The sequence below is a fragment of the Gopherus flavomarginatus genome, chromosome 5 (assembly GCF_025201925.1).
Source record: "Gopherus flavomarginatus isolate rGopFla2 chromosome 5, rGopFla2.mat.asm, whole genome shotgun sequence".
In the NCBI taxonomy this organism is placed as follows: Eukaryota; Metazoa; Chordata; order Testudines; family Testudinidae; genus Gopherus; species Gopherus flavomarginatus.
Genome location: NC_066621.1, coordinates 131,405,745 through 131,429,254, shown reverse-complemented (window position 1 = coordinate 131,429,254; position 23,510 = coordinate 131,405,745). Strand labels below are relative to the sequence as shown.

General features: G+C 44.5%; 1 protein-coding gene across 2 annotated transcripts in view; it reads left to right on the top strand.

The window, feature by feature from the left end:
- The first annotated feature begins 2,974 nt into the window (after nt 1-2,974).
- Nucleotides 2,975-23,510, top strand: part of PRIMA1 (proline rich membrane anchor 1) — an 82,863-nt gene continuing 62,327 nt past the window's right edge. For both annotated transcript variants that reach the window (XM_050953359.1, XM_050953360.1), the window contains exons 1-3: nt 2,975-3,748; nt 4,088-4,216; nt 13,420-13,570. In XM_050953359.1, the coding sequence (XP_050809316.1) occupies nt 4,124-4,216; nt 13,420-13,570 (244 nt within the window). In that variant the 5' untranslated portion in view covers nt 2,975-3,748; nt 4,088-4,123. The remainder of the gene's footprint in view (nt 3,749-4,087; nt 4,217-13,419; nt 13,571-23,510) is intronic.

The window sequence follows — 23,510 nt, the reverse complement described above, 5'->3', positions numbered from 1 at the left end:
GAGATTTGCCTGGGTAAAGAGTGCAGGATTTGACCCACAGTTCAACATCTGATTTAAAATATTTGCAGTCCAGTGGTTTCATTAATGCCAAATTACCACCCCAAAGCAGAAAATGTGCCAGTCAGGTAGGCCAAAATCAGCTCTTAAGGCCACGTCTACACTTCCCACTGGATCGGCGGGTAGTAATCGATCTATCGGGGATCGATTTATCGTGTCTCGTCTGGACTCGATAAATCAATCCGTGAATCAATGCCCGTACTCCACTTCGTCAGGAGGAGTAAGCGCTGTCGACGGGGGAGCCGCAGCAGTCGACTAGCCACTGTGAGGACGGCCAGGTAAGTCGAACTAAGATACTTCGACTTCAGCTACGCGAATCAATCCCCGCCCCCCAGTGTGGACCAGCTCTTAGTTACACTAGTGCCGCAACACCAACTGTGGCTGCTCTCATGGAACTGGGAGTAGAGTTTGGTCCACTGTGCCCTTAGTTCCCTGGTGTGTCTTTGGGCCAAAGGAACAACACTTAGAGCTGGTACTGGGACAATTGCTAATGGCAGGAGAATCCACAGTTCTTTTGACATTAAGTCACTGTAAACATGGAAAGAAAAGAAATCTGTGTTGTATTTTTTGGCTTACAATGCCTTAAGCCTTATCTCTCATTCTGTCAGGAACCAAGAACTATGTATACAGATGGTGCAATTTATTATGTTCTGTACTGCTATCAAGTGCTGAAATACCTTCAGGAAATCACCAGAAAGCCTGAAAAGCTTGCAGTCTCTTGTGACTCCAGCTCGGAAAAACTATAATTGAACAAGGACAATATATTAAGTACTGTATGTTACGCAGTAGACCTACGGAAAAGGAGTGCAGCTTTTTCAGCATCATTACAGAAAATATATTTATTGTACAATTACTGACTGTATCCAAGGTCATCAGCTATGCATCGCTCTTTATTCTGCCCTCCATCAAACACACATACACGCACGTTCATTTACAAATAAATGCGTAGTTCTATTGGGACAAATTCATCCTGGTCCATTAAGTTCAGCTGCATTGTGTACATTTATAAGACGTTGCTGAGCTTGATTCCCTAGTATAAATCAGGGGTAAGTTCACTGAAGTCAGTGGAGTTACACCAATGTAACAGTGGTGTAAGAGAAGAATTCTAGCCCTTATTTGCAATAGCGTTGACATATTTTTATTCTTGCTTCACAAAGTGGAGTTGTGAAACTGTAATTTTGCTTAACTAGGCTGAATTTGTCCCAGAAACGTAGAGAAAAAAAATAATCTCGCATCCCTGCGCTCCCTCATTCAAACCCGTGTATAAAATACATAACTAGAGTTGGGCTTAAGACTTCACATCTGGAGCCCAAGCACTGCAATATTTGAGATGTTCAGCTCCAGGATTTTGCTTTGGCCCATCATAAAGACAGCGACCAATTTGCAAAATTTGGATCTGGATCCACATTTGGATTTCAAACACCCCCACAGTCTGGGAGGTGTTCAGATGAGACATTTTGATTTAGGCCCATCTCTCTCCATAATTAGAAACAGAGTGTGACACTACAAATTGACTCAAGCTATCGACACAGCAAAAATATTTATTAGCGTGTTGACATATGATAAATCTAACTAACGTAAACAGCCACTATTCACAGGCCCTCCCACAGCTCTGCTCATTATCAGGCTCACTAAAAAAACTAAACCCATTTTCATCTTTCCACTCTATTTCTTCTTTGTAAAGAGGCAAGACTGTGCCACCCTTACAATAAAGGATTCTTTATTCACTTCCCTGCACACGCTCTTAAATGTTCCAATGTGCTTCATTATCACATAGAAACACAATAGAAACGAATGTCTCAAAGTGTCTTTCATTATTACATCTCACGAAACACCAAAAAAAAAACCCATACAGCAAATAATTCACTCACATGACAGGATAATCCCACACACCAGGTTGAAAGAAATGTTGCTTCCCAGCAGAAGGCATCTGACTAACATTTGTACCCTTTGTGGCCCATCAAACCTTCAGGGCTTCAAGTCGCATGGCTGTCAGGGCGCTGACTATGTTTAAGGTTTGAGTGACTTTTTTGTTTGTCTTTGTTGCAATATTGGTTTTATTAATGTGCTTTAATCTCAGATAGGGAAGGCCCAGCCCTGGGAGTCAGGAAACTTGGGGGTCTACAACCACCATTGTCACACACCTGCTGTGGGACCATCAACATGCCACTTAAGACCTGACTTTCAGACGTGCTGAGCATCCAATAGCCCCCTTTGATTGCAATAGGAGCAGCAGGTGCTTAGCGCCTTTGAAAATCCAGCCATTAACCACTCTCGTTCTGTTTCCCTCTCTTTAAAACGGGGATGATGATACTTTCCCGAACCTGCTGGGGCACACTGAGGCTAAATCCATTAATACTGTAAAGTGCTTTGGGATCCTCAAATGGCAGGTGCTGTAGAAACATTCATACTAATTGATTGTATTTTCTATAACTGTGTCTCCCACAGTAGCCACTTGTATAGAAAAGAGTAAAACAATTAAACCTGCAAGCTTTCCTGGGCTTCACTTATTCCATTGAGGTGCCCCATGGGGGGGGGGTATTTGCAAAGTCACACTCGCCTCCCAGAACGCTGCTAACTTGCCTCCAGCAGCAACGGGGGCGGGCGGGGGGGGGAGGAGGAGGAGAGGGGAACCTTGTCAGTTTCCAACCTGCAATGATCTTGTAACGAGTGTGGGAGAAAACCCCTGAGCCTCCCAAGAAGAAATCCCCGATCGAGTGTCATCAGCCGAGCCTAGGAGGGAAGAAAAAGCACCGAGCCAAGTGCCAAACCCACAATGGGCTCGCTAGATGGGTATGAAAAATCACTGCAGCAGCAGCAGGCAGGGGAGAGATTAAATTCACAGGCGAGCCAGGAGCCTCTGGCTTTGCTCTCATATTCCTCCCCCCTCCCTTTCCTTTTGCATGTGGAGCGCCTCTCCAGCCCCGTCGTCCGCTCTGCTCCCTCCCCATGGGCTCTGCACAGCCGACCTCTCTCTCTCTCTAGCCTGCTGTTTCTTGGGGCTCTGGTGATGGACAGCTGAGGATCTGGTACCCAAAGGAAGTGGCAAGGCACTAGACACCAACCCTACTACTTGCAGGAAGGGAGCTTTGTGCGGACGGGAGCAGTTGATCTCTTCGCTTTTGGAGAGGAGAGGGGCTAGAGGGAGCGGGTTTCACAGCTGATTTCGCTTGGGCTCCTGCGCACCCTGTCTGGCACTTTTTCTTTGGGGAGCCTGCAGTTTTGTTGCAATTGCAGAGAGAGAAAGAGGTGGGGATTGCTCCGAGACTTGGACTATCCTCTGGGGCTTCGCATCCTACCTACAGCCATTGAGACCAAGTGGCGTTTTGCAGGCTGGAGCTCAGGTTCCTTTTCGGGCGGTGGGCTCCCTCCTCGGAGCCAGAGAGACACACACAGGACTGGCCGGGCTGCTGCTGCTCCTTCTTTTTGCTGGGCAAGCTCCTGTTCTGAGAAAGGAGCCCCTCACCTCCGCCCCTCCTCCCCCCGATGAGAGGCTGCTGGGCTCCAGGGATCCGGCTCAGCAACGAGCGGAGGCAAAGCCAGGGGGGAACCAGGCGGCGCACCAGCTGCGACTGATCCTGCCGCAAACTTTTCTGCCTGCACCCAGTGCCCCGCCACAGCATGTAAAGGAAGCGCCAGCAGCGTCCTGCTTCACCTGAGACCCAGAGCCCAGCCCCCGCCCGCCCCCAGGGTAAGAAGGAAAACAGCAGCGATCTGGGTGCTTGCCCTGCGCGGCAGGAGCTGCGCTACGAGCATCACCAACACCCATTCTCTTGGGGAGGGGGGTCCCCGCCGCTGGCATGCCCCAAGGGGAGGAGAGAGGGGGAAGCTGGGGGGTGGGGTGCACGTCTTGTTGACCCGGGAAGCCAGACTTGCTTGTAGCTGCGAAGCTTTCCAAAGGCCCCTCCCGCCCCCGCACCCCTTTAGAACTAAAGTTGGGAAGATCTCGGGGAGGGAGGCACCGTCCTCTGCGGGTGGGAGTGCGATCGGAAACGCCTTTGCTGTGCGCTCTCCCTGTTCGGTTACACAGGTCGTGAGCTGTCGAGCCCCTTCGCCCAGAGGAGTGATGCTGATCAGAGAGCTGCTGCTGCTCCTCCACTGCTGCTGGCCTTCCCTGCTGCTGCACTGTGCCCTCCACCCCCTCTGGGGCTTCATTCAGGTAACTCCAACCTTGCCCCAGCGCCGGGCACCTTTAACTCAGAAGTTGGGTAGGAGGGGGCAGGCAGCACAGATGAACCTCTGGCGTTATTTACTGATGGCCCGTGACCGTAGCCCGGAGTGGGAGAAGGGAGAGGACTCTCTTGAGCTGGAAATAATCACTGCTGGTTGGGGTCCTGGATCCTGGGGCTTCCTGCCCCATACTCTTCTGGTGGGGTTTGGGAATAAGTGGTGTCTGATAGCTTCAACTCCTAGATTAGGAGAATGTTTAGAGACAGATACATGTTCCTGTTCTGTTAAAAAAGATGAAACTGGAGATCACTGTCACCCAGAGCTGGAGAAAGAGACTCTAAGACTTCCTGTAAAATCCAGACTGCCATTTAGATCTCTGAATGCTGCATTCCCCACACCTTTAAAGTCTGTCTGTCGTCACTGCTGAAGATGGTTTTTAGTTTACAGGTCAAAATGGTGCATTTAGAACAACTTCTAATTGCTTGGGTTTGACTCAAAAGTGTGCGGTTTTAAATGGCTTTTTATATTTTTGGCATCTCAGATATACCCCACTTTTAAATTGTTTCCTTATTTTCATATTCTTCTGAATATTTGAATGTGCTACGGAGAACTTCAGTGACCTCTCAAACAGTTCGGCATGCACGTGGTGATATATACGAATGTTAAACAACAATACTAGAGAGACAAGGTGGGTGAGGTAATCTCTTTCATTGGACCAACTTCTGTTAATGAGAGAGACAAGCTTTTGAGCTTACACAGAGCTCTTCTTCAGCTCACCTCACCAACAGAAGTTGGTCCAATAGAAGATATTACCCTCACCCACCTTGTCTCTCTAATACCCTGGGACCAACAGGGCTACAACAACAGTTCAAAAAACAATACTGTCATTCATTACTTACAGCGATTTGTAAACTCATCCAGGGACATACTTTGTGTCCATCTCTGTCTGCAAAGAAACGATCACACTTGGTGCTGTCTTAATAATAAATATTAAAATTATATACACATATATAGAGAGAGAGAGAGAGAGATGGAATGCACATGTGCGTGTATTTTATATGAGGAGTGAAATCCTGGCCCAAGTGAAGTCAATAGGGACAACTCACACTCATTTCCATGGGGCCAGGATTTCTGCATGTATAAAACAGACTATGTATGTACACACAGAGAATTGTTCAGATTTTAATTTTTGCAAATTGTTGACTTTGGAAATTGATAGTCATCCATGTAGCAGGGAGGAATAGCCCAATATATGTAGCTGTTGCTTGCCTAGTTATAATTCCAATTTCTTTTGATTACTGCTGATTACAGAGAGACATAGAGGCTTTTCTAGGGAGTCTGATCAACACCCTAGAGAGCCTGGTGTCTGTAGAACTCAAGTTGTTCTTTCTGAGCAAGATGTGGTTGACCTTTTTAAACATGTTGACAGTGAGAGGGTTTAGAGTGTAATTACTATAGGTGGCAATATGTACAAAACAAGGAACACATTGGGGAAGTGCTGAAAGCCTCATTCTGGTAATTTTTGGCATGGTGTCTGAAGTGCCTCTGAACTGAGAATTCACTGGATAAAAGCTGAATCAGCTTTGTCCATTCGTAGCCTCTGACGGTTATGTGGTGTGACCTTGATTGTAATGTGGGGTGACCAGTGACCTTTCTGCAGATGGACTCGGAGAAAAAAGCAGACTAAAATGGACAGTGATCTTCCAATTCAGGCAACCAGGAAACCAGCAAAACTAACTAAAACACATCCCTTTGATATTTTAGACTTTATTTATAATATATGTCTTCAAAGCAGTAATTGATGAGCTAGTTGAGTACTGTTTCAGCACAGAGCAACTGCAGTTTCTTTTTTGGCGAAAACATAGCAAAAACTTAATGTCCTTTACTCTCTGTTCTAAACTTAGTGGACTCCAAAAGATTACACTGAATTTTTTTTATTTGTTTTAACATTTGTCTCTTATAAGATTTGTGAGCTCTCCAACTGCAATAAATAATTTATTCATTCTGTTGACTGTCCTGCTCTAGAATTCAGATGGCTAAACTAGTTTCTGTAATTGAAAGTGTGTACAGTTAAGGAAAATACAATGATGTGAAAAGAGCCGCATTTTGAAAACCATCTCCTTCAAAAGATCAGGCAGTCACCAAAATTTGCATGAGCACCCTCCAAACAAGTCACTCAGGCCATTTAATTAAAAATAAATCAATAATATTTTAAATAGGTTGTGAAACAGGCAAACCAGAGTTGCCCAGCCTTCCTCTGCAATAGTTTAGAAATTCTACTGCCTGATTCTTGATTGATAACTGCAACATTTTTAGTGTTTTGTATGAGTCCAGTCAATCAATCTGCTCATATTAAAGTTTTTACTTGCCCACCCCACCCAATGATAAAAGTATTAGGCTCACATATGCATATAGTAATGCAAAGGTCATGCAAGGAATAGCCAAGAGTGTCCTTAATGAGGCTTGAGGTTTGCACATTCTTTGTATTAAACCTTAAACTGAGTCATGTGTTCTCCATATATGATCCTAGCTCTTTAACCAGTATGAATTCCCTTCCATCACAGATTAGACTCAAAGGGAAAATCATCCCAGGTACAAGTTCTTATAAGTAAATGGGCCAAGATTTTGGGTCATATTCAACCCTGGTGTAACTTCATTTACTAAGAAGGGATGAATTCGATCCATAATCTTTAACTAAATAAGCCAAGCCTCATAACTTTGCCCAGACTAACCAGAATAATTCTGTAGCAACTTTTCTGTTTTTCAGGAAATTAATGAAACACTCTCAGGAAAAAAAAGTAGGACATACCCAGAGAGCCTGGGTTCCATGAGCAGGTTGTCAATACTGTTCCAGTTAGGTTACCCACACCTGAGGGAAGTGGAAGAGTTGCCAGAAATAGTGAATTGCAGTGGTGCAGGTACAGTCCAAGTCCAAATTTTCCTCTATAGCATGTTCCAGACTTAACCTTTCCATGTGGTGTACACAGCTAAAAGTCTTTTCCAGGCCCTCACTGTTCTCTCACTGCAATGCCCCCTTTCTCTCTCTGTTCTGTCAATGATACCCATCTGACTTTCTCATTTATCTTCTGTTCCCACCACTCTCTTCGTTCTTCCTTGCATGCTGCTCCTCACACATGGACTACTTTCCGTGAACTAATCTGTCAGGGTATTACCTCTTCTCATTCCCTCCCCAAGACCTATTTCAAAACATCCGCAAGAAATCAGCCAGATAAGGGTAGCTAGGTGAGGAGCAGTTGATGTTAATTTATTTTAAAAAAACAAACAAAATAAAACAAAAATCACCAAACCTCACAATACTATTAAATGATTTGGAAGCATCAAGTTGTACACTTTGCTGGCCCACCTATTTGCATGAATTATTACTGCTGCCCTGGTCCTCTCGCCCTTTAGCTTCCTGTTGTTTGCTTTGCTCAATTGTTGGGACTTGTTTTAAATTAGGTTATAAGCATGTCAGGGCGGTGACCATGTTGTTCTATTTATTTGTATAGAACCTAGCGCCATTGGGCCCCAATTCTGCTTGAGGCCTTTGAGGGCCACCATAATACAAATAATTGAAAATAATAAATGGGCATCATAAATTATTGGGGAAAAAATCTTATCTCACTGATGTATAATCTAGAGCGACTCTGTTGTGGCTTCAGTGGAGTTATTTGGGATCTACACCAATGGAAATGATATCAGACTGCTAGACAACTGTCATGACAGAAAGTTATTGTCACATCAAGTAGGCAGTAAGGGTTCTTGATTCTCTATTAGTCGATAGCACTTTTTTTTTGCTCAGACTATCATCCTTGCACTCGATTCAGAATGTCTCTAGAGACCATCAGTTGGGGACTGCACTGTAATCCTCTATTCTCAAACGTGGAATCCATCCTGCGTTACGTAGCGTGCAGATGAATTGCTGTGATCATGTACTGTCCCACTGAAGTCAGTGGGGCTCTGCACAGGTGCACCTTTGCCACCCACGTGCTATGCAATGCAGAACTGGGGACAGACTTTCTGTAGAAAATCCTTGATTAAAAAGAAACAACCTCACAGACATGGACTTTATATAACTGACTATACAAGGAAGCAATTGCTTTCCAATTTGAATGTATTTAAACCACTTTTTGTTTGCTTTTCCATGCTTTTCCATGCAAACAGATTTTTATTTACCTGAGTATTAGGAAATGTGTGACCTTTATGCAAAATACATTCACTTAAATTGTTCAAACAATTATGAATAATGAAAACATTAATAAAAATCAGCTCTGTCTATAGGTAATTTGACAATGGAGAAAGGAGTAAATTCTTTGCCACTGATAGTTCACCTAGTTCTAAGTCCAGGCAACCTGAGAGGCTGACGTGACAAATTACTGACTGTATTGAGAAAACCAGATTCAAAACAAAGAATTAATTTTGTTAGGCCAATGAGACAAAACTTGTCAGCCATGTCCACCAATAGGAAGTGTCACTGAAAGCTCAAAGGACAAGGAAACAAATCCTGGTAAAAAAAATATCTACAGACACTCGTGACCTCTTGCAAAGACAATCTTTGGGCAATAAACTGAATGGAAGCCATACTGATATTTGTCTGATAATTCCTTGTTTATGAAGTGTTTCTGAAGTTTTTCTGTGGCTAAATTAACATTTGTCAAAATGAACAAACAGTAAAGTTTGAGACAGGTCTGTAATTAGCAGAATCTTCCATAAAAGGTCTAGACTTTTTCAACATACCTTTCACTCCTGTCATCTTCTGTAAAGGCAGCTGACCTTGAATTGTACAGAAAAAGATCTATTAGGTCATGTGTTTCATCAGTCTCTGCCAGTGCAGGATTGTTCCCTACAGTACATTTCCTACATTTAGGTTTAAAAGACTCAAGTAATGGCCTTTCATCAGAAGACTAATAGACACCATCAGAAGTAAAGATTTTCCTGAGAATGAGCCAACATTTTTCATATTCTTTTTCTTAATTCTATCTCATTACTCCTAGTTAATCCCCTTGTAATAATATTTAACTAATCCTCTCCTATTATAAGGCTTTCACTCCTCTCTGGTTAGTCCTCTTTCAGCTAACCTATACATCTTTAGAGTTTTTAAAGATCTTTCCCTTTAAGACAACCCCTTGAGTAAGGGTGAAATCTACAATGTTCATCATAATTACTGAACATTTCCAGATGCTCTGCTGTGTGACAAACCAGCCAAGGGAGTGAAAGCCCACCCCTTTGAATCTCAGCCATTTGCTGAGAATAAATCAGTGTGAGGAAACATAGCCAATATGGACTAAGGCATCAAAAAATACCCCAAAAACTAAACAGAAATAGGATGCTCCACTGCAGTATGGCTGGACACATATAGGGTTAATCTTGTCTGCAAAATAATTGAGAAAAATGTCCACTGGCTTCTGAGGACATGCTATTACCAGTCCACAGTAAGACAGCCTCTGGGGATTTAAAAGGCAGTCAATAGTTCTAAAAATAGACAGAGCCTTTTGGCCTTGGCTGATATTAAATTAGAGTAATAAGTCAATCTAACTTTCCCATACCATCACTATCATCGTATGTTTATACACAGAGCTTCTTCTAGGCGGTAAATGAACAGTTTGCTCCAAATCCCTCCAGTGTTATTTCATCCCATCACTAGTCACCTCCATTTTCCCTGGCCCCCAAGTAATTTTAGTGACCTAAAGTAAGCACCAAATTGAATACCAGGACAAGAGACTATATTGTTATGAATTGATAGCCTCCTTAGTTAGCTGACAGTGCGCATTGGAATGATATTGCCCCACAACCTCCCTGATGAGTATAAATTTTATCACTATCAACCAAAGCCATGAAAGACCGCAGGTCACAGCCCAGCACAGGTCACTAGAGTTCAGCATTGTAGCAAGCTAGTGTTTTGGCTATTGCTGAAACTATCAATACAAAGATACTATATATAAGCAGTGTAAGAATAATGAACATGACATATAGATTCTTCTGAGGCTTGTGAACTCTGGAAGCTCAATTTAGAGAGAAAAAGAAGCCTGCTTAGCAATCAGATTTATCACCAGCTTTGGAGGATTATACAGTTGAGTCACTTTGATTCATTAGAGTGTTCAAAGAGTCCATGTAAGTTCCTGGAAACTTTTTGGGATGGTCTATAACTTTCTCTTTATTACTTCCTGATTGTAAGGAAGACAGTTGGAAAGGATTTGTGATTAAATCTGGTTTTTCCTATATTTGGTAATAGATTTTGATAAGTTGTTTAAGGTACTGAATCTTCTGAGGCCTGCTATTCGGAGTCTCTCTCCAACTCATCACTTTTTCTTTTCCCTTTTGCACTCACTGCTGTTTGAGCTACAAAATACTATTTCCAAATAACCAAAGCCACAGGGTGTATTTAGGTATACAGTGTGCGTGAACTGTACTGTGTGCACCAGTGGTACATTTGTTAAAACTGCAGTTTTTGTATATGATCAGAAATATGAGTACAATGTATGTAACTTTAATGTGGCCAGAAGATGGCATAAACCACACTTCCCTTTGCAAGGATCAATGCATTTTATTATAATCAAATGACAGTTAATCAAAAATTATTCAATAGACCATTACTAATATTACTTCCACACAGTATCCTCTATAAAACCCTGGTTCAGTAAAGCACTCCTATTCAAGACTGCACTTATGTACATGCTTAAATACTTCACAGGGACTTAAATGCTCTCCTAAATCAAGGTCTAAAAATGCATTTTAGACATTTTTTCTTAACTTCTGAGTCTTATCTCCTCAAAATAGGATCTTGCATAGATTCTTATTTTAAATATGAGTTTACATTAATTTCAAAAGAAGTTGACTTCGAGACCTCTAGAACTGAATACTCATTGGAAGTTATTGGGATGCTTGCATAATTTCACTTTTACCAGAGGTTCACCTCTCTTGCTTAATCTTTCTACATTTTCTGTGGTCTCAGATGAGTTATTTTAGGGTTTGTCTATATTTTAAAAGTTGATAATTGTATAAATATTATATTACTATTGTAATGCATTACAACTAGTTGTCCTGACTGTATCAAGATGCTGAGTATATTTTATACCAGGGGTCACCAAATTAAAAACATGAGGCAACTGATGCCTACAGGATCCCACAATGGTCCACCGCCACCTTTATCATTAGCACAGAGTGCATGTCACACAGGCTATAGGTCACAGCATGTGGTATTCCATCTTGATTGAAATGAGTGTGTGATTCATGTGGTCCTCAGATAAACAAAGTTTGGGCTGTCTTGTCTTATGTTTACAATAGCCAGAAGTGAAAGGACTAACACAATAGATTCTGAACATAAAGAAAAGGTTGTTTTCATAGTATAGAAAAGAGATCTAATTTGGCCCTCAGTTCTGCCATAAATCACCATCATCACCATCCTGGCAAATCCCAACAGGACTTGGCCTCCTTGCAAACTGAGCACCATCTGGGTCAATCTCTGGCAAAGTTGCCTAAGGTGGTGTGGTTAGGGTTAGCAAGTTTGAAAAATCGGGACAGGGAGTGGAGGGTAATGGGAGCCTATATAAGAAAAAGACCCAAAAATCAGGACTATCCTAATAAAATCGGGACATCTAGTCACCCTAGGTGTGGTTGTATACTCAATCTATGTCCACCACTGGCAACATCTTGTCATGCCACTGAAGCTTTTGATGCCCACATGATTGCAGGGCTGTCCAGAGGATTCAGGGGGGCTGGGGTCCGCTGCTGAATTGCCGTCGAAGACCTGGTACTTTGGCGGTGGGTCTCGGGGTGGAAAGACCCTCCATTGCAGGTCTTCGGGGCACTTCGGTGGCGGGTCCCGGAGCGGAAGGACCTCCCACCGCCGAATTGCCTCCGAAGACCTGGCACTGCAGTGGGGGGGTCCTTCCACCCTGGAACCCACCACCGCGGGTCTTCAGGGCACTTCGGCGGTGGGTCCTGGAGCAGAAGGACCCCCCACTGCCAAATTGCTGCAGAAGATGCTCCGGGGGCCCGGGCCCCGCGAGAGTTTTCCGAGGCCTCGGGAGCCGGCGAAGGACCCTGCTCCAGGGGCCCTGAAAAACTCTCATTGGGGCCCCTACAGGGCCCAGGGCAAATTGCCCCACTTGCCCCCGCCCTTTGGGCGGCCCTGCTTGATTGCTGGCTGTGTAGCAGCGTTCCTTGATATACAATACACACTTAGGAATTCTTTGGTTTTCCATTCTTATAATATGTCCATACAGAGAAAACTGCCAAAACTGAAACAGTACTGATGGAGGCAGTTGCTGGGTTTGGCTTGGAATAGCCTCATTTCTGATCTTGTCCAGCAACTTGATATGATGCAGCTGACAAAGACCATGAGAATAGAAAACCTCAAAACAGTGTTCGTCAGCCTTCCTCAGCACCCATATTTCACTTCTCTACAACAGAGTTGGTATAACTGTAGTTCTACAGGTCCGCGGCACCATAGCTAGCTTGCTATCACGATGTATCCAGAGAGAAAACAGAAGGGCCCAAAACATGGCAGCAGCTGCTGATATGCAAGTGTCCAAATATTTCAAGCATCCTCTAGCACTGTCTGTGATGCTGCCCAAATATTTGACAGTTGCCATCTGTTCAATGTCCCACCTGAACAGTTAATACCGAGATGGTTGTAATCTGGAGATAGAGGCTGATTGATGGTAACAGCCAGGGAATTAGTTTTATCTGGATTAATAACCAACCAGATCAGCCATCAGCTGCAGTGATCTCACCAAACTATGACAACAAGACAACTGAAGCAGAATGGCGATCAGCTCAATGCCACAGACAGCTGTCACCTCAAACTTTCCATCAATCACGCGGTATCAATATTGAACAACAATGGTGACAGACCACAGCCTTGCCAAACTCCCGAGGAGATAGGAAACCACGCCATGTGCATGCCATTGACTTGAATGCAGCTTTCCATTCCATTACAGAGCTCTTCTATCAATAACATTCTCTTCCCAAAGACGCCAAGTCACCTCATCAGATCTCACAAATTTGCTTGTACTTTTTTTTACCTACTTCTGCCATAAGGAAAAGGAACCTAATTCTGCCCACAGAAGCTAATGGGGTTGTATGTGTGTGCCTGAGGGCAGAATTTGGCCCTAGGCATCTTGTAATGTTTATTAACTCTCTTTAGCTTGAGATACGTTTCCAGGAAATAATTCATATTTTTCTTTACAGATCATTCAAGGTGAACCCCAGAAGTCATGTTCCAAGTCTGGAGCAGAGAAGGTTACAGAAAGTTGCCAGCAAATCTGCCAGTGTAGACCACCTCCTCCATTACCACCACCCCCACCACCTCCACCACCTCCTAGGTTGATTGTGGTCCCAAGTAAGTAAAGATTGGTACTGCTGCCGTATGTCAGAGGGAGGAGTGGACAATGGGGGGCATTTGGACAGATGGAAAGTGAAAAAATGCGAGAGAGAGCACAATTAAACTTGGTTGTAATTTTTCACTTAGTGAATGGGGAAAAAAGTTCTTGGTAAAAGTAGAAATGTATTTTCTGATTAATTAATAATGTTCTGTTTTTGTAGAGGAGCCAGAGAAAATCCTTCCCTTCATTAAGCTTTGTGTTCCCTTGCGCTAAATGACTCACTAATGACCTAGCCTCAGGGAATGTATTCCCCACCTTGTTTTCTATATTTTCCCCTCATTTGCATGATCATTTAAAAATATTTTATGACTCACTTGTTACTGGGTCTGCAGCTTAGAGATCTTTATGTAGCTTCCCTTACATAAACCACAAACAAATCAGTCTCCATGAATAAACTAAAAGCCGAACAATATGACTGGAGTCGGTTTTTGCTCAATTGAAGTCAATAGAGCTATGCCAGTTTAAACCAGCTGTCAGCCTGGCCTGTTGTTCGTAACTTGATTATTTAAAAGTACAGTAACGGTGAGAGACATGTCAAGAATGAAAAGCCCAGGCAAGCAGACTGTGCTCTCAGCCGTATATATATGAAGTGCGGAGACACAAAATGCATATTCCCAGCCCCACCCAACTGGTGCATTCAAACTCCAAGTAAATGGGAGGAAATGGATACATTTTACCAGGCCCCGGTCACAAGGCCATCACTCATGAGGGAAAAAAATCAGGCTAAATTGTAGATGTTTAAATTCGACTAAATGTTATTTATATAATCTCGTATGTTTGTACCTTTTTCTCTATCTGTGTGGGTTGGGATGGAGGCTTGTGTTATGAGTTTGTCCTAGGCCCAGTGAAATGTTGCTCATGCACACTCATTATGCCATTGCTGTTAAAAGCTATAGGCAGGAGTAGTAGTTGGAGGCCACTTCTCCCATCACATACAGGTTTATGGACCACTGGACCCATCCATGAAAGGATACAGTAGCTCAGCCCACCCACACCACATTGCTTCTGAGCTCCCACAGAGATTTTTCTAGAGTATGCAGTGTGAATCTCTTGAATGGTCTCTACAGCTTGCACCATTGTACAGTAGAAATGTGCTGTTTCCACTGTTTTGGGAGTCTTACATTGCCAGGAATAGGGTGGTCAGGCAGAGGGAATGAAAACAATGTGGATCTCCAGCCAGGAGGTGTAAAAATGGAGAGTGCTGCCTCTGTGAACTCCTGATCTCCAGACAACATGAGGTTGAGTGAGAGCATAGGGCCGGTGATGGCATACCTAAGGCTGGGGCACAACGGGCCCCTACTAACCGTGCAAAGGTTCCACAATAATATTTAATAGGAACTGAATCTAACTTTTAACTGAGTTTAATTTTTACATGAATCATTTCTGTGCTGTGGAACTCCCCTCATACACTCTCATGTAACGTGTCATCGCTCAGCCTGATTACCTGAGAGCTCCACATCAATCAGCCAGAGCTCAGCCAATAGATGAAGGTCTAACCAGATGGTCTCAAGGCCAGGGATACAGGCTTCCAATGAGAGCAGCCATTCCAAGTCTGCTCAACGTCGCTACCATCGAGCAGCTGCTTGGTGGCTCTGACAGACTGCCCCAGTCCCAGCTTGTGACTGCTCCTGCTCTAGCCTTGTTCCAACCCATCTCTTGGTTATTGATTTCTGCTCTGACCCCTGGCTTCATTCCAGAGACTGACCACTAGGCCCGATAGCTGCTGCTCCACCACTAGACCTGATCGCTGTTGCCTCAACCACTAGACATGACCATCCACTTCTCAGTTTCTGATAGTTTGTGCAGACGACTTCCTTTTGTGCTGGCTCCAGCAACTGAGATGGAGACCCCTGGAATGTCCATCACCGAGACAGAAACATAGAAAATTAGGGTTGGAAGATACCTCAGGAGGTCATGTAGTCCAACCTGCTGCTCAGAGCAGGACCAACCCCAGCTAAATCATCCCAGCCAGGGCTTTGTCAAGCCAGGCCTTAAAAACCTCTAAGGATGGAGATTCCACCACCTCCCTAGGTAACCCATTCCAGTGCTTCAACACCCTCCTAGCAAAATAGTTTTTCCTAATATCCAACCTAGACCTTCCCCCTGCAACTTGAGACCATTGCTCCTTGTTCTGTCATCTGCCACCACTGAAAACAGCCGAACTACATCCTCTTTGGAACCCCCCTTCAGGTAGCTGAAGGCTGCTATCAAATCTCCTCTCACGCATCTCATAAGTCTGTCCTCATAAGTCATGTGCCCAGCCCTCTAATCATTTTCACTGCCCTCTGCTGGACTCTCTCCAATTTGTTCACATCCCTTCTGTAGTGAGGGCCCCAAAACTGGATGCAATACTCCAGATGTGGCCTCACCAGTGCCGAATAGAGGGGAATAATCACTTCCCTCGATCTGCTGGCAATGCTCCAGAGATGACAGAGTTGGTCCAGAGCCTTTGGGATCAAGTTGCCCAGTTGCATCTGGAGAATGCCTCCCTCTGCTCATAGATCCTGGCAGCCACAGTAACCCTAATACTGCCAGCTACAGAATCTGAAGGTTCCATTGCCAGAAAGATTTGATTGAAACCACCAATAGTTCTGTGGTTTTCATAACCAGTGCTGCCTTTTGTTCCTGATGCATCCTGAGATCTATCCCACTGATCAGACCAAGCTGGGGCTTATTATCAGTTTATTGACTGCTGAAACCCTGTGGGAGCCTCACTGCTGCTGGAACAGACTAATCTAGTCAACAAGATCATCCAGGCTTCTTTGTAATATTTGAGGATCCAAATCACACCTGTACCACCAAGCCCACCCTGTAGTTTCTCCAGCATGGCCATCAGCCCGTCTCAGCCTATCTGCCTGTTTTTAGCATCTGGTCCCCAATACAGAGTGGAATGAGGCAGCACAGATTTACTATTTCTGCCATGCTCTGAACTATGACATGAAAAGATTAATTGGCACAGGTTGAATCTCCCATTAGTTTGGACTCATATATTGAGCAGTACCTCCAGACTGACAGTTATTTGTTCCAGTGATGCCAAAAATAGAAGCGGTAATACGCACAACTCCAGCCTCGTCCTGTTTTGTTCCAGCCATCCCATTGAGCTGTCCCAGAGCTGGAGCCTATGCAGATTGATGTGACACAAAGATATCTCACAGATCAGGAGAAGGCATATCGACAGCAGAACCATCGTTGCCTGTATTTTGGGAGGCAGGGCCACTTTTCCATGAGTGCCTCCTTAAATCTAGACCTTTGGCAGACCTGGGGAAACGATCATGTCCAGCACCATTAGAGGTGGACATAACCTCAGAGTTGAGTCCTCCATGCAAGTCCCCTCTTGGCAGCCATGAATTCTCATCCTCTAAACCATCAGGTCTTGCTCTGTCTCTGGGTCCCAGCTACATCTGGGGTGAATTTCACTCAACTTGAACTAATGGATTCTGATGCATCTAGTAATTTCGTAGATGTTTGATTCACTAAGGCAACACAACTTCTGGTGAAATGGAAGCCCACTCTGGATCTAAATTGAAATCTGAGATCAGAGATTCTGCAGTTCAGATTATGTCACCTTGCTTTCTGATCATGCTTGGTATTCCTTAGTTCTCAGTGCATGATCCACACATCTCATGGAAGAAGCTCAAGATATGATTTGAGTTGAGCTACTACTGACAATCATGTCTAGGTGAGTCAAGGGCCAAGGAAACAAGAACCAGTGCTGGAAGCCTACTGCCTTCTGTGCCCAGCAGATTCAAGGAGCCAACAGCTCATTAATCCCTGTGAAATATCAAGAGTTTGCTGACATATTTGATTAAAGGAATGCTGATATTTTGGCCCTGCACAGACCCTACAATTGTCCCATCCATCTCCACCCAGGGGCTAAAATTCCATTTGGCTGGATTTACTCCTTATCAGAGCCAGAATTCAGGGCCCTACAAGAATACCTTGACAAGAATCCTGCAAAGAACTTCATCCATCCAACCACATCTCCTGCTGAGGCCCCAGTTTTATTTGTGAAAAAGAAGGATGGTGCCTTGTACCTTTATATGGACAAGTAGGATTTGCCACTGATCAAAGAGCTGTTGGAAAGGATCTGTTTCACCAAGGTATTTACCAAACTCAGTCTTCATGGGTTTACAACCTAGTCCATATCTGGGAGAGCAACAAATGAAAAACAGCATTTCGCACCCATTATGGACATTTTGAATATCTGATTATGCCTTTTGGTCTCTCCAATGCCATAGCCACATTCCAGCACTTTGTCAATGATATTTTCAGGGATGTTTTAGACCAGCTCATGGGGATCTACCTAGATGACCTCCTCATCTTCTTGGAAAGTCAAACCCTTCATGATCACTTCCAGATGTAAATTCGAATGTCTCCAAGTGTACAGCCTGCATGGAAAACCCAAGAACTGTGAGTCTGACAGCTCTTCTCTTGACTTCTCAGGCTGTGTCATTTCCTCTAATGGATTAGGTATGGACCCCTGCAGCATGTACACAGTTGTGGACTGGGCAGCCTCAAGGAATGTCTGTGATGTCCTGTGCTTCCTGGGGCTTGCCAATTTTTACCAAAAAATTATCAAGGACTTTTTGAAGGCGGTGACCCCAATTACTCTGGTGCTCCAGAAGAATACCACATTTACTTGGATTCGGGAGGCCCAATTTGCCTTTAATAGATCAAAGGAAGCATTTATATCAGCACCCATCTTGGTACATCTGGACCTGGCAAAATCCTTCATTGTTGGAGGATACACCTCCAATTATGTGATCAGAGCAGTTTTGTCACAACAGCACAGGCACCAGAATGTACTCCTCTCTTGTGCATTTTATTTCCAGAAACTCATGGCCATGGAAGAAAACTATGAATTCTGTGACAAAGAACTAGTGGCCATATAGGCTGCTTTTGAGGAATGGCATCATCAAGATTCACATTTCCTTGTCCAGATATATACAGATCATAAGAACTTGGACTACCCATGAACTTCAAGGGCTCTCAACCAGCATCCAGTGGTCCCTTTTTTTAATTCTGGTTCAGATTAACACTTACCTGTCATCCATATACCCAGAATGGTAAATCAGATATACTGGACTGCAAGAGTGAGTACTTGGACAAGAAAAATAAGGGTTCTGAACTTACCAGAGTACTGAAACCCTGCCGTTTCACCCATGTGATGGTGAACAATGACTTGCTTTCTTTTGTGAAGCCCTTCCTACTCCACAATCCATTTGTAGTAAATGTCAAGCTTATGTCAACCTGTACAGACTTAGCTCCTGACTCAAAATTCTCTTCCAAGAATAGGCTTCTCACATGTAGGGACTGGATCTATGTCCCTAACGGTGAACCATGTCCAGCAATACTCCAGGTCTGCTACAATTTGCCCCTGGCTGGTCACTGGAAAATATTGAGGCTGTTCTCTCGATATTTCTGGTGGCCAAAACTACATCTGTATGTTAAGTCCTATATTGACTCCCATGATGTGTGTGCTCAGATGAAGATTCCCCCACACTAACATCTTGGTGCTCTGATTCCACTGCTGATTCACTCCTTCCCTTCACCAAATTCACATACAATAATTCTGGCCACTGATCAACCTGCCAGAGTCCTTTTTATGACAAATATGGTTTCCACTCTCGGTTTCACCCATCCGTGCCGCAAGCCTCCTAGGTACTTGCAGTTTCCAACCTTCTCAAAGACCTTCACTGCATCCAGGAAGAACTGAAACCCCACCTAGAGTTAGCCAAAAGAGATTAGAAGCATTACATTGACCTTAATCAGTGGGCAAACCCTCAAATCACAGTTGGAGATAAAGTATGGCTCCAACACAATACCTTGACTCTACCCAGCCTTCAAGGAAGTTAGATTACTGATATCTTGTCCAATTCTGGGTGATCCAGCAGATCAGCCCTGTGGCCTTCAAACTCCAACTGCCTAGGGCGATGAAAATGCACCCAGTATTTTACATCTATTTGCTGAAAAATTACACTGACTGCTCCTCCATCGGATGAGTACAACTGCCATCTCCACCCTTCGTAGTCCAGGGGCCTGAGGAATATCTAGTGAAGCAGATCTAGGCCTCCAAAATTCTCTCAAGGAAAACCCATGTACTCTGTTGATTGGGAGGGTTATGGGAGCCAGCCAAATATATACATGCACCTGACCTGCTTCAAGAATTCTATTGGTCACACCGTGATAAACTTGGTTCAAAGACACCTGGTAGGCATCTTTTGAAGAGGGGGTAATTTAATGAGTCATTTTTGAGCCTAATGAGTGCTCTCTGAGCCTTAGCCTGATGAACCATCCCTGAGTATGATTGCCTCGGGGCTCCACATCAATCAACTAGGGCTCAGCCAATCCACAGGCAAAGCTCTATCCAGGTGATCCCAAGGCTAGGGATATAGGCTCCCCATAAGAGCAGCCACACCAGTCTGCTCAATGTTGCTACCTCACCAGGAGTATCCCCTGCCACTTGGTGGTTCTGACAGACTGCTCCTGTTCCAGCCCCAGCTGCTTCCTGCTCCAGCCTCGTTCCAACCCTACTCTTGGTTCCTGATTCCTGCTCTGCCCCTGGCTCTGGTCCCTGGCCGAACCACTAGGCCTGATCATCCACTTCTCAGTTCTGACACCAAGAAGTTCCGAGGCAGCACCCAGAAGCAGACTCTCCTTGCAGTGTAGTTCCTTGAAAGGTGAAACCCCACAAAACAGACACTATGTTGACTGGGCTAGGTGAACAATGTGAAGGAAAATCTCTTGTGGCATCCCCAAGCTCCTTCATGGGTTTTCTCCATATAAGGGCTGTTTTAGGGCCTTTGCAGCAATGTTTAGATTCTTCTCCTAGATGCTTTTAGTTCCTTCAGAAAGGAGTTCCATATTCCAGAGTATCTATCTAATTTGTCTATATTTTTGCAAATTAGTCTCTCCAAAAAGGCAACCTACACTATTAATTCCTACCATTGCCTTTAATAAACTCCCTGGGAGGTCAGTGTTGCAATGTACATCTATTACCCTTCAAGTTATTACCTGAAGGGAAATGTAACCATTTTGTTGTGTCTCTTGACTATTTATCACTCAATTTATCAGTCCCCAAAGGTTCTACTGGTGCCTTACTTCCCAAATCCCTCTTCTAATGCAAAGAAGACCAGCTCTTGCACTTGGGGGTGAGAAGGCATTTACTGAACATGTGAAGAAGGGTATTTCATAAGTTTATTACTGCAGAGGAGAAAAGAAGCAGAATTTTCCAGTGTATCTTCAGTTAGGAGAGTGTCTTGTATCTCTGCATGCCACAGGAGTCTAAGGCAACAAAATAATAGTGCTTTGAACCCTTGGAAAATATACTGTCTACTGACAACTTGAAAAAGGGAGATCAAGGTTTTAAATATCAGGAGGAATCTTTGTCAGCATTTGAGAAGACACTGTGTACATTTATACTGACCCTGTTTCCCTGAGCGACCTAACCCCAAATGACTAATTTTTTTAACAAGTTATTGTGTTTTAAATGTATCAAAAAAATAAATTGCACATCCCATTCCCTAGTACATTTTAGACTAGCAAAAGACTAAACCAAAACCTTCAGTGCCATGAATTAACATAAGCGTCCAGCAATCCCTCTATTGCAACAGTGTGCAAATATTCTTGTTAAATATCAGTGTTATGGATGTTTCCTCTGAACAACTGTAGTGCCCCCTCTCCACCTGGTTATCTTTTTTAATGCCGATCTCCTTACAGGTGTTGATGGACAGGTCTGGGTTTTTCTGGATCCCACCACCCACTTAGCAGGGTGTGTCTTCTTTATTTTTTCCTATGAATTTATTTGGCCATGCCTTCACCCCTCTCGCTCTTTGCTGGCAGGGTTACCAGGGCAGTTTGGGAGGAAACTTTTAATTACAGGTTAATTCCCACTTACTTGCCAGATAGTTGGAGACTTCCAAGAAATAACACAAACACATACAATATATTCAACACAATAATTATATTAAACAAGAGACAAATATAACATAACAGGGTAAAACACTATTTTTAGGGTCACCAGTGCCCATGCTGATAATACCCATGACTTTCCCCAGTCACGTGACCTGATATAGCAAATATAAGATTAGTGTCCCATTGGCACACATACTTTGTTGGGGTCCTTATTGATTTATGGCCACAAAATTCTTCTCTGCAGCGGTCTAGCAGTGTGCTGACTGGGTTCAGTACAGCCCAAAGGACTCACAATAGGAGAAGGTGTAAGTCCCTTTATAGGTTTAATATGCAGCAGGTTATAAAATCCCCAAACCCTCACTCCCTGGCTTGAGGACATAGTTCAGGGAGTAGGAGGTCCCCAAAACAAGTTCCCTGATTGACTAACTAAAAGATGGTGCACTCACAAATTCCATGAATGATCCTCAGGTTCAGAGATGACTCTGGACTCCTCAGTCACTGAAGAGGGGCTGATCTCTACTGACAGGGATCCTTTTCAGACAGGAGTCAGGCTGCTTCTGGTCCCAGGATTTCCCCTCACCACAAAGGGGTGCAGGGCTCAAGGTGCAGATTACACAACTATACTAAAATCCAAACTGTAGTTTTCTAGCTCAGCATCCAGACACACTCACAGCAGGCAGCAGCCCTGGAGCAGCAGCCAGAGCAGAGTTGACCATGTGGTGACTGGTTTCACCTAGGGAGCTGGAGGGCTAACTCAGCCTGGCTGGGGAAGTTTCCCAGTAAAACTCTACAAACTGGGAGTCATCAGAAGGAAAAGCCCAGCTGAGGGAGCTTGCTGTCAGGTCCCTAGAGGCCAGTTCTCAGGGGGAACCCTGCCTGCAGGCCTGGGACTCACCTGCTCCCCACACAGCCAGTCCAGCCTTGCCCTAGCTGGCTCCAGACTGACTCAAAAATGTCTTCTCCCCTTTCCTGATCTCCCTGGGAAGGGCATCTCACTCCCTGTTGGTTGCCGGGCAGACTCTGAGTCTGCCTTGACCCCCCCTCCCTACCAGGGACAGGGTGCCTCTCCCTGAGCAGCCAGCAGACAGAGCCCCAGGAATCTAAGTAATCTCCTTGGGGGTTACACAACATTCAGGGAGAGACCGAGCTGGCTCCAGGCCCCAGTGCGCCAAGCGCGTGCTTGGGGCGGCATGCCGCGGGGGGCGCTCTGCCGGTTGCCAGGAGGGCAGCAGGCGGCTCTGGTGGACCTCCCGCAGGCGTCCCTGTGGAGGGTCCGCCGGTCCCGCAGCTCCGGTGGACCTCCCACAGGCATCCCTGTGGAGGGTCCGCTGGTCCCGCGACTCCAGTGGAGCATCCGCAGGCACGCCTGCGGGAGGTCCACCCGAGCTGCGGGACCGGCGAGCGGCAGAGCGCCCCCCACGGCATGCCACCGTGCTTGGGGTGGCGAAATGGCTAGAGCCAGCCCTGGGGGGAGAGGACAGTATAGGGACAGGACAAGCTATTATTAAATGGTTGATGCTAGAATTGCACAGTGTGCAATCACTGTGAAATCATTAAAGTTGAAAGACTAGAGAGGCCTCAGCAAGAAGCATCAGCCCAGGGAGATTACAAGATCTTTATGTTTACAAGATAACGAGTCTGAACCCTCAGGCACTTTGAAAAGATTTAGGTCCTGATTCTTAAAGCTCTTTATCAAGCTTCCCACGCAAAGGCCACAAACTACTAGATACAGTTCTTAAAAGCACTTTGCAGTAGAACTATTAGTTGCTAGAGCTTTAAGTAACTCCCAAATCATTCTAAAATTGCTATTGTGGTTTGAGAGACTGCTTGTGAAAGTTCAGTAAGTACTAAGTTCTTTATACATTCAGTTATTGTGGGCCTTGAATGTCCTTATTATGGTTAATGGTAGGAGTGTTTGAGGGGATGATGTGAGCATTAGATTTGCATTTAGTGTCTGTTTAGACATTTGGGTATCAGGTCAAT